Source organism: Ailuropoda melanoleuca, chromosome 12 (genome assembly GCF_002007445.2).
Source record: "Ailuropoda melanoleuca isolate Jingjing chromosome 12, ASM200744v2, whole genome shotgun sequence".
Lineage (NCBI taxonomy): Eukaryota > Metazoa > Chordata > Mammalia > Carnivora > Ursidae > Ailuropoda > Ailuropoda melanoleuca.
The window spans coordinates 37,758,353-37,771,259 of record NC_048229.1 but is presented as its reverse complement, the minus strand read 5'-3'; the positions used below and the strand labels follow the sequence as shown (position 1 = coordinate 37,771,259).

Sequence of the window (12,907 nt, the reverse complement as noted above, 5' to 3'; positions counted from 1 at the left end):
CTGTGGGGACCAGACGGGGGAGGAGTGAGAAGCACGAGGTGGTGGGGACGCTGCTGTGAGGGTCCTGGCAGGGCCTTCAAGCGAACCTGTGCCGCCCTCCTCTCCCCCATTTCCATTTATCAGCTACTAAGGAAGAGGCACATAGGAAACGACATTGTGACGATCATCTTCCAGGAGCCAGGGGCGCTGCCTTTCACCCCCAAGAACATCCGCTCACACTTTCAGCACGTCTTCATCATCGTCCGAGCTCACAACCCCTGCACCGATAATGTCTGCTACAGGTACGCACCCCCGCATGGGCTCCGAGGAGCAGCCCGGGGATGGCCCCCCAGCCCTGCCCCCTCCCCTGCACCCACAGGAAGTCACAGCAGTGGATTTCCACCCCCGGGCAGCATGCAGAGAGACAGCCAGCAGCTGGCCGCCTGTGTGTGCTTCACGTCCCCACTCCCCACATGTCCTCACATCCCCACACCTTCTAGAGAGCGATCCTCAGTCAAAAAAGGGGTATGGCACCCCAGTTTTGATAAGGAGACCATTAGAGATTCATATTTGCCTGGAATCTTTTGGATGCAAGTGACAAGAACCCCTCCTCGGGGCGCCTGGGTGGCACAGCGGTTAAGCGCCTGCCTTCGGCTCAGGGCGTGATCCCGGCGTTATGGGATCGAGCCCCACATCAGTCTCCTCCGCTATGAGCCTGCTTCTTCCTCTCCCACTCCCCCTGCTTGTGTTCCCTCTCTCACTGGCTGTCTCTGTCTCTGTCAAATAAATTTAAAAAAAAATCTTTAAAAAAAAAAAAAAAGAACCCCTCCTCGATCTGGCTTAAGACAGGCATTTGTATATATTGGCTCTCCGAAATGACAGGTTCAGGCATAGCTCCACCTGCTCCTCTTTCCTGTACGCTGCTTCGTTTGCTGGCAGCTCAAAGCTTAACATCCTCCCAGCTGCAAATCCAGCCAAAAGAGAGCTTCACCTCCCGGGAAAAGAAGCTCCAGAATTGAGGCTCGCTGACCTGCTTGCGGGGTGAGGAGCCCATCGTAGAGCAAAGCCACCACCGCACCCGGGCGGGACGGGCACAGGGGCTGAGACACAGGAGTGATGGCCCAAAGGAAAATCAGAAGATGGAAGGATGGGGGCAGGGCAGACACCCACGCACACATGCACCACTGTGGATATGGAGCTAAGGTTTCGTTCACAGATCAGAAGGCAGCACAGGCCTCAGACCCATTCGGCATCCTCCCCAAGGGCCGACTCTCACCCCGGGGAGTGGCCAGCAGCCAGAGGCCAAGTGAAAAGCTCTCTGGGTGTGGGGTGAGGATAGAACTATAGTCCTTGGACACCAGCTGACCGATGACCATGTGCCAAGGGCACACATGTCCCTGGAGTAGCACTGCAGACTCTGGGGAACTCGCTGTTTTCCATTTTTTTGAAAACGGTTTGAAATTCAAAAGATATAAAAAGTAAAGCAAAGTCACAGTCCCCCTCCCACCCCTGCCCCCCCCACCCACTCGCTCTGTTAGCAGTTTCTTGTGCATCCGACTGTTTCATACATATGCAGGCAACTACTTCTAAGTATTCGTTTTCCCCTTGTTAATACACACGGTGCGCGTCACACACACCGTCCTACAGCCTGTGTTGTTCTGCTCACTGATCCTTGAGATCTCTCCAAACCAGTACATAAAGGGCTTTTTCAAATTCCTTAGGACCACGTGACTTGCCATCGTGTGGATGCACGAGAATCTTCCCCCATCGATGGGCATGTGGGTTGTTTCTTGTCACCCACTGTCCACTCCGTCCTGCATGAATAATCCTGTTTCTGCTCTCATTGCACGTGCGTCCAAGTAGACAGCTAGGAAAATTCCTAAAAACAGGGTTACGGGGTCAAAGGATATGTGCAGTAGGTGCACTGGTGGTCCTGGCAGACTCGCCAGAACCTATTTCCTTCTGTTGGTGAGGTGAAGGAGAGACGGGAGGAGGGTTCCACCACCGTGCAGTGAGTGCAGTTAGGAGCGCTGTGCTGGATGTGCTGCCCGGGTGGCTGCCAGGAGCCAGCACACTGCATGGCAGGGCCTCCAGGCGTCAACAGGCCCGAGGCCCCCTCTCCCCTTGCTCGTTTTGTTCCTGAGACATGGAGCAGTAGCCGCACTCGCATGCTGTCCCAAGTTCCTCGGGAGCTGGAAGTTAGCCGTGGTGAGGGAAGATGGAGTTGTTCACATACACACACAACCCAGAGGAGAAGGCCGCCTTCTCCCAGCGCATCAGAGGCAGGGCTTGAGCTGGGGATGTGGGGTGAGCCCTTCCCCGTTCCCCCTTTCCCCCCTTCCCCNCCCCCTTCCCCCTTCCCCCTTCCCCCGTTCCCTGCTCCTGCCTGAGCTGTCACAGCAACCCACAGCCGACCCCCCACCTGTCCAGGCCAGCCTTTCCATGGCCTCCAGGATGCTGGCTTTTTTCTGATTTACAAAACCTGGTTTTTTTGTTCTGTGTTGTTTTGTTTTGTTTTAAAGATTTATTTATTTATTTATTTGAGAGAGGGAAAGAGCACACGCCCCACGTGAGCAGGGGGAGGGACAGAGGGAGAGGGAGAGGGAGAGAGAGAGTCTCAAGCAGATTCCCGGTGGAGTGCAGAGCCCATTGCAGGGCTCAGTCTCACAACCTGAGATCATGACCTGAGCCAAAATCAAGACTCGGCCACTCAGCAGACTGCACCCCCCAGGCGTCCCTAAACCCTTTGTTTTTTTACAATTTAATTTAAAATATTTTTATTATGCAATATTTTAAACATTCTGAAAAGCACAGAAAATAATATAACAGACACCCATGTGCCCACCATCAGATTTAACAGATCTTAACATTTTGCCATATTTGCTTCAGCTCTCTTTTCTTTATTTTTAAAGAAAGAAAATGTTAAAGACACAACCAAAGCTGCCCGCCCTCCATCCCCATAGGCAGCTGATCCCCGACAGACCACACCCTGCCCCCACCCCTGTACCCCCATCATGTCCCCAAACACATTTCCATCACAGCACCCATCATGCTGTAAAAACGACTTCTTGGCATGGCCCTGGCCTCCCTTGAAGGTAACCCCATGTCACATCCCTCTCTGTGTATCTGTCATGGCACGGGGCCTGCCATCTAGTGGTCCCTAAAGACATTTTTGCTTGCCAGACAGATGCCTGGCCCAAACATCATAGGCCCTGAGGAAATATTTGTTTAAGGAATAACTGAGTATTCTGGAAATATTTCCGTCTCCTGGTTGTGTAGTGAGGTGCCGTCCTTTCTGGTTCCAAGTGTGCCGTTTCCGAGGGGCACACCGGCGTCCCTGCAGCCTGTGGGCTGTGAAAACCCAGTCCCGCCTGTTGGGACATAAGGGACCAGCTGTTCTGCTTGTCCAGAAACCTTCAGCAGCTTGTAATTTCATGATTCTTAAAATCATGAATCAGGATTATGGGAAATCCCAAAGTCTGTCACTCTAAGCAGCAAGGTGCTGACTGGAGAAGTTGCAAAGCTGTTCACATCTGTAAAGTACAGTGTGGACACACTGTGATTTAGAAAGACTGGCCAAGTCATCTCATCCCTCCCCCAGGCTGTAGGCAAGGCCTTACCCACATGGTTTTGCACAGAAGAAAACCTGCCTGGTTTGTGTGGCCTTCAAAGAACCTCACCTGTGGGAAATGCCTTTTTCTGTCAAACCTACAGAAAACCTCCTGTGCATTGGTAGAAATCTGTTTCTTCTTGGTCTGTTCAAGTTTAAGTCATTATTTTTTTTTTTAAGATTTTATTTGAGAAAGAGCACAAACGGGGAGCAGCAGAGGGAGAGGGAGAAGCAGGCTCCCCGCTGAGCAAGGAGCCAGATGTGGGACTCGATCCCAGGACCCTGGGATCATGACCTGAGCCGAAGGCAGACGCTTAACCAACTGAGCCACCCAGGTGCCCCTAAGTCAGTATTTTAATCAGTAGTGAACACCTGTGCTGGTGCTGGGGGATCAGCTAAGCTCCAGGTAGGACCTGCCCACATGGCACTTCGGAACTGGGGAAGGGTCGCTGGACCTGAACAGTGGAGGTGGTGAGCGAGGGATCTGGCCTGACCCACCTGGGGTGTGCAGGAGCTCCCTCAATGGTCTCTGATTCCTTCCAGTCCTTTCTTTGAGGGGCAGCCATGCTGATTCTTGCAGATCGGTAGTCTGTTGGTCACTTGCTAGCACCTGTGTCCATCATGGACCCTCAAGAGGCAGATGCCCCACTTGGGTTTTAACGGAAGATGAATGAACAGGCTACTCACAGGCAGGCCTACGTTAAGGGAACCAGCACAGGAGAGTGAGGCATCCAGGGACCAGCCGCAGCAGCAGGGAGCCATACCCACCGCTTTGGCTTGATGAGGGTGGAGAGGATGGGAGAAGTTTCTGGAAGCTAGAGTGAGCTAGGCTTTGAGAGAGGGGCCACCAGACAGGAGTTGCGGCTGTGAGTTGAAGGATCAGGGATGGCAGCCACTGCCACCACCCCCGCCCAGCAAAAAGGCCACAAAGAGAAAGCAGTCTGCCAGCCTTTCTCTCCTGTCCCCTCCTGTCGCCTGCTGCTGCTTCTTAATGGCAGGATTCACTAGAAGCCAGGTGAAGGTGATAGCATGCAGAAACTCACCTTCCAGGGCACTGAGCAGGGCAGAGAATGGCAGAGACCAGATCTGGGGGTTCAGAGAGTGAATAGTGAGTCCAGATGGTCAAAGGATGGCTTGCTCTCACGATCAAGATGAAAAGTGCTAACATACCATGAAGGCCCTAAGAGGCCTGGCTCCCATCCCGCTCCTCACTGGGCTCAGACCACCCCAGCCTCGTCTTTCCCAGTCGTGCCTTGTACGTGCCGTGTCCACTGCATACAGGGCTCTACCCTCAGCTCTTCCTCCACCTCCCACTCAGCCTCAGATCCCAGCATAATTACCACTTCCTCAGAGAGGCCCTCCCGGATTCCCCCCTGCTGCCCCCCCATCTATATCCTGTCCGTCTGTTGTTCAGTCTGTACCCCGTTCCTTTCTTTGTCTTTATAAGTTAATTTGTAAGTGTATGTGTTGGGTATGCATCTCCTCCTGGATTAAAAGCTCTGGCGTCAGGGACTACTGTACCCCCAATGCCCAAGAGAGGGCATCCCAGAAATGCTTGTCACACAGAGGCAGAAATGTTACACTGTCCCACTTGTCACGTGGGGGCCAGGCTGGGGTGCTAGGAGTCAAAACCCGAACAAGACTTTACACTGTGTTTGGGTTTCATGGCATATGTTTTAGTCGGGAATCTCATTATTTAAAAGTTATTCTACAGTTGGGAGAGAAGCATTAGGAAATCTCTCCTAATGCCGTGCTCACACAGTGAAGTTTTTGTGGAGGGTGAATACAATGATCTTTAAGAAAATCTTAGGAAGCTGACTGCTCACTCATTGACAACGACTCCTTCCGGTTTTAATCATCATCACAAAAACAGCGTAGCTCAAGATTTGCCAAACTGTAATCTACCACATAGTTTATGTGTATGTAGTATGAGAGTAACTGAAATGGAACAGTGCTGGGAGAATTATTCTTGGAACGTCAATGGATGTTCTAACATCTGTTCAGGAAGTAAAAATGCATGTATGTGCCCTAAGACTGTCTCATTTCCAGTCTAGTTGGCCAGCAACTTACTAGTTAGATGTAGATTTCCATTCTTAAAAAGCAAACTCCTATTTCTGATCGCATATTTACTTTCTAAAGGGAATCTCAAGTGCTTTTCTCTCTACCACCTATTTCTCCCTCCTCAGTATGGCTGTGACCCGATCCAAAGATGCTCCTCCTTTCGGTCCCCCGATCCCTAGTGGAACCACATTCCGCAAGTCTGATGTCTTCAGAGACTTCTTGCTGGCCAAGGTCATTAATGCCGAGAATGCTGCGCACAAGTCGGACAAATTCCACACCATGGCCACCAGGACCCGCCAGGAGTACCTCAAGGACCTGGCAGAAAACTGTGTGTCTAACACACCTATTGACTCCACTGGCAAGTTCAACCTCATCTCCCTGACCTCCAAGAAAAAGGAGAAGACAAAAGCGCGGGCAGGCGCTGAGCAGCACAGCACAGGGGCCATCGCCTGGAGGGTGGCAGCTCAGGACTATGCCCAGGGGGTAGAAATCGACTGCATCTTGGGGATTTCCAATGAGTTTGTGGTGCTCTTGGACCTGCGCACCAAGGAAGTGGTGTTCAACTGCTACTGCGGGGACGTCATTGGCTGGACCCCAGACTCCTCAACACTCAAAATCTTCTACGGGCGAGGGGACCACATCTTCCTGCAGGCCACAGAGGGCTCTGTGGAGGACATAAGGGAAATCGTCCAGAGACTGAAGGTAAGGGAGAGAGCTCCGCAATGGTGCAGCACTTCTGTGCTTTGGCCGAGGCCTTAGGGAACCCTCTCTGCCCCCAGCCCCATCAGGCCAAGACACTAATTGGCTCCAAGGGAGTTGGAATTGCCACTTACACACTAGGGGGTCTCGTGGGCCCTGCAGCCTGGGCTCTTTCTGGGACAGTTTGGGCCATGCCCATGCCATCACCTTGGGAAGACAAAAGATAGATTTATTCACTCTAGATCTTGATGGAAAATATACGTGCATGCTTATGTTCAAAATGTAAGGGTACTTCCTGGAAGAATTAAAATAGAATGAAAAGCTTCTGAGCTATTGAAGGATAGGGCATAAATGGGGCAGGGCAGGGGGTGGTGGAATATAAGAAAGCATTCTTAAAAAAACAAACAGTTATATAGCAGGAGTAATTCCGTATCTGTAATCACAATAAATGTGAATGGTTTAATTCCTCTATTAAAAGACAAAGATTCATAGTCTGGGTAAATTCTTACCGTAAGCTTCTGATAGGCAGCTCAGGCTCAGACTGTTGGCCAAACCAAGAGTGGCAGGTTGGTTTCAGGTTACAGCTTAGTAGATGGTGGCCTGAATCATGGTGCTGAGAAGCCTCAGGCCACATGGAAGCCTTGGGGGAAGGAATGCTGTTGTTGGCGATGGGCTTCTGGTGCGTTTCACAGAAGGCCATGTCATACGTGTGAAACAGGTTGGGGAGCCTAACACAGACACAGGTTCTAGAGTCGCAAGGCCTGGCTTCGGGTCCTGGCCCTGCCGCTAGCCAGCTGTGTGACCTTGAGCCAAGTTCTTAACTGCCGTGTGACTGACATTTTTCAGATGTCCCCGCCTGAAAAATGGGAACAAAAATTACCCTACATCGTGGGCAAGTTTTAAGGATTGAATGAATTACGTTTCCCAGAGAAGCTTGCCTGACAAAATGGGCTGTGACCTCCAGATGCCAGTGCGTTCACCCTTCTGGGCCTTTGCCCCCTCTCATTAAGTTCAAGTTGGATTGATGGAGCCCTGCTCTCAGTTTCTCTGACCCCAAAATTCATGCTCAGTGTTAGATAGCAACATGGATGTGAGCTATGAGAACCAGGGCCTCTTTCCGTTTTGTTCACTTGCTCATGTCCTCTGCATAGATCAGGGCTGGCATGTAGTAGGTGTTCAGTAAGTACAGATCAGTTGATTAGTTGAATGAGTTTAATCGGACCCTGACTGTGCGCTGATAAGCAGCGTTCACGCGCGAGATCACAGCCGTCCGCCCCAGGAGTGTAGGTCTTGTTCTTACCCCACCTGACAGGATGAGGAGATTGAGGCTCTGAGAGGTACACTCTCACAGAAGGTCACGCAGCCAGCAGGTGGCAGACTGGGGTCTGAATCCAGGTTTTCCTGACTCCGAAACCCATTTGTGCCTACACTGGAGACTGGTAGCTCATTGCTCACTTGGCATCTTCACCTGGGGTCTCTAAGCCCCCGAAACAACATGCCCGAGAGCAGACTCCTGGTTTTCCTCTTCTGCCCCACAGAATTTTCCTGTCTCCGGAAAGGGCACGTCTGTCACTCCATTTGTTGAGGTCGGAAGCCTCAGCATCAGCCCCGCTGTTCTGTCACTCCCACACCCCGTCTGGCAGCACCACCTCCGGTGGGCAGGCTCCAGCTACTTCTCCCCTTCCATAGCCTCCCCCGGCCTCTCCTGGACTCTGTAGTCACCTCCTCGCTGGTCTCCCTTGCCTCCACCCTTGCTTCCCTATGGTCTGTCCTCAGTAAGGCAGCCCGAGGGATCTGATCCCATCACTGCTCTGCCCAAAACCCCCTGCCCTCTCTAGATGGAAGCCAGAGTCCTTGCAGTAGCCTCTGAGACCCAGTGTGACCCGGCTCCCTGTCTCTGTCTCTACTCTGGGTACACAGACCTGTGCTGCTTCTTGAGTGTGCCAGGCAGGCATCCGGCCTCAGGGCCTTTGCCCTGCCCCGTGCCCTCTCGCTGGAGTACTTTTCCTGATCCCCCTGTGGCTCACTTCCTCCTCTCCTTAAGTTACATGTCACCTTGTCAGGAAGGCCTCATTATGTAAAATTGCAACCCCCCCCAGCTTGGCCCTGAGCATATTCCACCCACTTACCCTGCTTTAATTTTCCCCAAAGCACTTACACCATATGAAGCATATTTATGTATTTGTTGTTTGCCACTGTGTCCTCAGCACTGAGGTTGGAATGCAGCACACACTTGGCGAACTCGTGCTGAACGCCTGGCTGCATACTGCCCTGTAGTAATAGCAAAAGCGAACGTCTACGGAGGGCTGTCAGACCCTGCCCAGCCCCAGCGCCTTGCACGACTTTGCATTTTTTTCCTCCCCAAAGCCCAGTGAAGGAGATACCTTTCTCATCCCCACTGAAGAGTATTCTTCCTCCCAGAATCCTGACAGCAGCTCACTTTTCTTGAGCAGTGACCATGCCGGGCACCGCGCCAGGTGACATGTTTTACCCACATCCTCTCTGGGCCGCTCCATCCCACGCCCACCCCCGACCCGACTGTCAGTGCAGTGTTTTACAGCCCGTTACCACAGCCCCCCTCACAGTCTCAGTGCCCCAGAGCCCACTGAGGATCCGGGTGGCCAAGAAGTGATGATGTAAGCCATCTTTTGTGAAGGGACAAACCTGTCATACACGACTCGTGACAGCAAGTCGGCTTTGCAGAGTCCTCCAGGGGAAGGAATCCACGCCCTCCCCAACAGAGTTAGGATTCAGACATCCTTCATGTTAAGTCAGCAAGTATTACTGCGTGCTTCTCTCTGAGCCCGGCAGTGCTGGGACACAGCAGTGATCATCATGGGCCCTGGCCGCCCTCCTGGGGCTCCCCTCTGAGGCAGAAATTGAACAAAAAGTTACAAGTGCCAAAAAGTTAAAGAGGGAGTATTGAGCACGCCAGGGGAACCTATCGTGGGGAGAGGTCTCGAAGCCACAGGTCGGATGCAGCTCCAAGACCTATTCAGTTAATTACCAAATCTTGACCTTCAGAAGATTTCACAAGAGTATAGCTCCCCGGGGGCTCTGGCTACACTGGGCATATGTTTGCACAGGGTGGTGGGCAGCTGAAGCAGGGTGATAGGTGCCCCCTTTCGATGGGGGCACAAGTGTACTGTTTGGCCACAGTTCCACCAGCTTGGTTCTCCCTTACAGTACCCACCAAGTACCCCACCTTGTGAGCCCGGGCCAGGGGGTCCCTGAGGAAACAACTTTTAAACTGAGACAAGAGCAAGAAGTTGGAATCATCCTGGTGCAGAATGAGGGGAAAGGAAACAAAGGGGGCAGTGGGGAATATAGCATGGAGGCTTAAAGCAAGAGTTAAAAAGTCAGGTCTGTACGGGTTTTACATCTGTAAGATAAGCAATTTAGTTGTACCTGTCTCCCCAGTGAGATATTGGTGAAATTAGGCCTATGAAGGGCTTCATCGGTGCCTGGCACACAAAGATCAGTCCCCAGGAAGATTAACTTTAAGGGGGGGCCTGGGGCAGTGTGGCCACATGTCATGGCACAGGTTCCTCTCAACTGATAGGCATTTGGTCTCCTACGGTGTTCCTGTGGCACAGGGCCCTTCTGGAATCTTGTAAACATCAGGAATGCTTCTGTTCTTCAGGTGGGGCTTCCTTTGGTTCATTAGAAAAGCAAAAGGGACGGAAGTTGCAGGACATTTGAGAGAGAAGCCGCAGAGATCCCCGACCACCCCTCCCTTCCCTATCTGAAATGGTCCAGAGCAGCTGTAGTGGGTGGTTACAGACTGGGCTGCCGAGAGAGACTCAGAGATCCAGGAGCTGAAACAAGATGGGGTTTATTTCTCTTGGGGCTAATGCCCAGGCTGGTCACGGTGGCAAGGGACAGCTCAAGGACTCCAGTCCCTTCCGTCTTGGGGCACCTCCTTTTCCTTCCATATTGGTTGGTATTGCTCCATAACCATGTCCTTGTGGGCAGGAAGGGAGAAGGCATGAGTGTGGAGGGCAAGCGGTTCTATTTGGAAGAACACAAAGCAGAAATGCCTTCACATCTATCCTGCTGGCCCCAACCAAGTCATATGTCCACAGCCAGCTGTGAGAGAAGCTGAGAAACGCGGGCCTCTGCTGGGTGGCCGCGTGCCCATCCAAGTCTGTTGTGCTGTGGGAGGTCTTATTACCAAAAGCAGGAAGGGAAGAATGGAAGATGGACAGCAGCCAGCAGACCCGCTGCAGCCTCCAGGGATGGTCGAGGCCTCTCCACACCCCCCCACCCCCGGGCTGGTGTGGCCTCATTGGTCATGGGCGCAGACACACGGGACGGTTTCTCTGTCACCCTTAGCCAGATTCTTTGGACACAAGGGTGACTGCTTCAGCGGGGAGAATTTGGACTCCCAGAGCAGAAGTAAGGGGCTAGGATGGAGCCAGTCACACATAAGTTTCTCTCTCAGTGCACTAAACGCTATCCTTTCTAACCAGATTAAACTTTTTAATTATGGAAAACATCAAACAGCCACAAAAGCTGGACTCAACCTAGCAAACTCCCAGGCCATCACTGGTTCCCTCAGCTCTCAGCCAGCCTGTGGCCCGTCTTGTTTCTTCCTTCCCTCCCTTCCCTTCCCCCCCCCTCGATTATTTGGAAACAAATCCGGGACATCCTATCATTTCATCTATACACATTTCAATATTTATCTCAAAAACATAAAGACTGTTCAAAAAACAACTGTTTTGTCATTCTCATACACGAAGCAGTCACAGTAATTCTTCATTGGCATGTGAACAAGTTGGGCTATGAAATCAATTGCTGGGTCTCAATCCAGAATTTTGGAGGAAAGGATACAGAGTGTCACAGCCCATCCCAGTGAGTAAGGATAAGTACCATTCTGGGGAGCGGTGCCGGGTCCCACATGTGCCCCTCACTGTGCAGACTCTCACCGTCTAAATCAGATGTGGTTATGTCCTCAGGTGAGTGCTTCACCATCCACGTTCTCATTTCCGGCTGCCTATGCTCACCAATGTGGTTGATTTGGGTTGCAAGGAATATGTGTGTGTAGGTGGTCATGTGAATGCGTAGAGTGATTTGTGACCTAAAATTTCCTCATGGAGCGTAGCGGTCAGAGAAGGGCGAAAGCCCCTGCTGTCATAGGTATGTCAGGTGGCATCATTTCTAGCCACGGGATGGCTTTCCACCAGCAATTTGAACTGTTACATGTTCTGTTTCCTTAATGCAGTTTCTGGAGAGTGCAGACCGATCTCGATGTAACTTGTTCAGTAGCCGTAGCTGTGGCTTGTTAAATTAATCCTTTTCTCCCAAGAAGAGGAGGGAATTCCTAAGAACACACTGAGGGACTAGGGTTCTCTTCGGTGGGTCCTCTTATCTATAGTAATATGTGATCGTGGCGACAGTCACACACAGTTGAAGCAGGGAGTGAATCGGAAGCAAGGCCTTGTGTGGTCTGGTCAGTTCCAGGCTGGAGGACAGTCTGAGGAAGAGATTGGGGAGGGGGTTGTGCCTCTAAGAATGATACCATGAAGTAAAGAATACGGCGCAAGCTTCCAGCCAGCAAAGATCCCAGGATCTCTGGTCTGCTGTTTCTCCAGCCTACTTTGGTTAGAGTCATTGGGTCAGGATAAAATATTAGTGGGTTAAAACTACAAAGATTTATCTGTTGCTCACACTACATGTCCCAAGCTTAGGTTCAGCAGGGGTCTCTGCTCCCCAGTGTTCTCACCCTGGGACCCCAGCTGACCACAAACAGACACTCTCTGGAACAATCCCAGTAGCTGTGGCAGAGGGGAAAGGCCTCCGGAGGGTCTTGCATTGGCAACTAAATGCCCCAGTCTAGATGACATGACATGACCGTTCTACTCACAACTCATTGACCAAAACAAGTCCCAGAGCCCACCCACCACAAGGGGGCCAAGAAGTATAATCCCACTATAGCTGGGAAGGGGGGAGGCCAGGGGCATTTGGAGAACACGGCTTATGACTGCCATGGTCTCTGCCAGCTAATAAACCACATATTTGCCTATCTACATTTCTTCAGAAGTCAAGAGCTGAGGCTGGGACTAGGTGGGTGTTTATGCTCCTGTATCCTGGCATCACCTGGAAGGGATGGAGGTCAGCAGGGTCTTTGGCCCTGAAGGGGGAAAATCTACGCAGGGGTCATCCAGAACTGGCCCCAAACAGCTTCTCAGACTAGATCCTGCCTGTTGCCTACAGGTCATGACCAATGGCTGGGAGACGGTGGACATGACCCTGCGGCGGAACGGGCTCGGGCAGCTGGGCTTCCACGTGAAGTATGACGGGACGGTGGCCGAGGTGGAGGACTATGGGTTTGCCTGGCAGGCTGGCCTCCGGCAAGGTAGCCGACTGGTGGAGATCTGCAAGGTGGCTGTGGTCACGCTGACCCACGATCAGATGATCGACCTCCTGCGCACCTCTGTCACCGTCAAGGTGGTCATCATCCCGCCTTTCGACGACGGCACTCCCCGGAGGTAAGGGCGTCTGCCCTGCAAGGTGGGAGCCGGGTGGGGGGTGGCAGCTTCCAGAGCGCTGTCACCT

The 12,907-nt window shown here is 52.1% G+C and overlaps 1 protein-coding gene across 1 annotated transcript in view; it reads left to right on the top strand.

Moving 5' to 3' along the window:
• Positions 1 to 12,907, top strand: part of SIPA1L3 (signal induced proliferation associated 1 like 3) — a 100,494-nt gene that overhangs the window by 21,560 nt on the left and 66,027 nt on the right. The window contains 3 exon segments of the mRNA XM_034638669.1: positions 124 to 281; positions 5,776 to 6,352; positions 12,566 to 12,840. Of these exon segments, the coding sequence (XP_034494560.1) occupies positions 124 to 281; positions 5,776 to 6,352; positions 12,566 to 12,840 (1,010 nt within the window).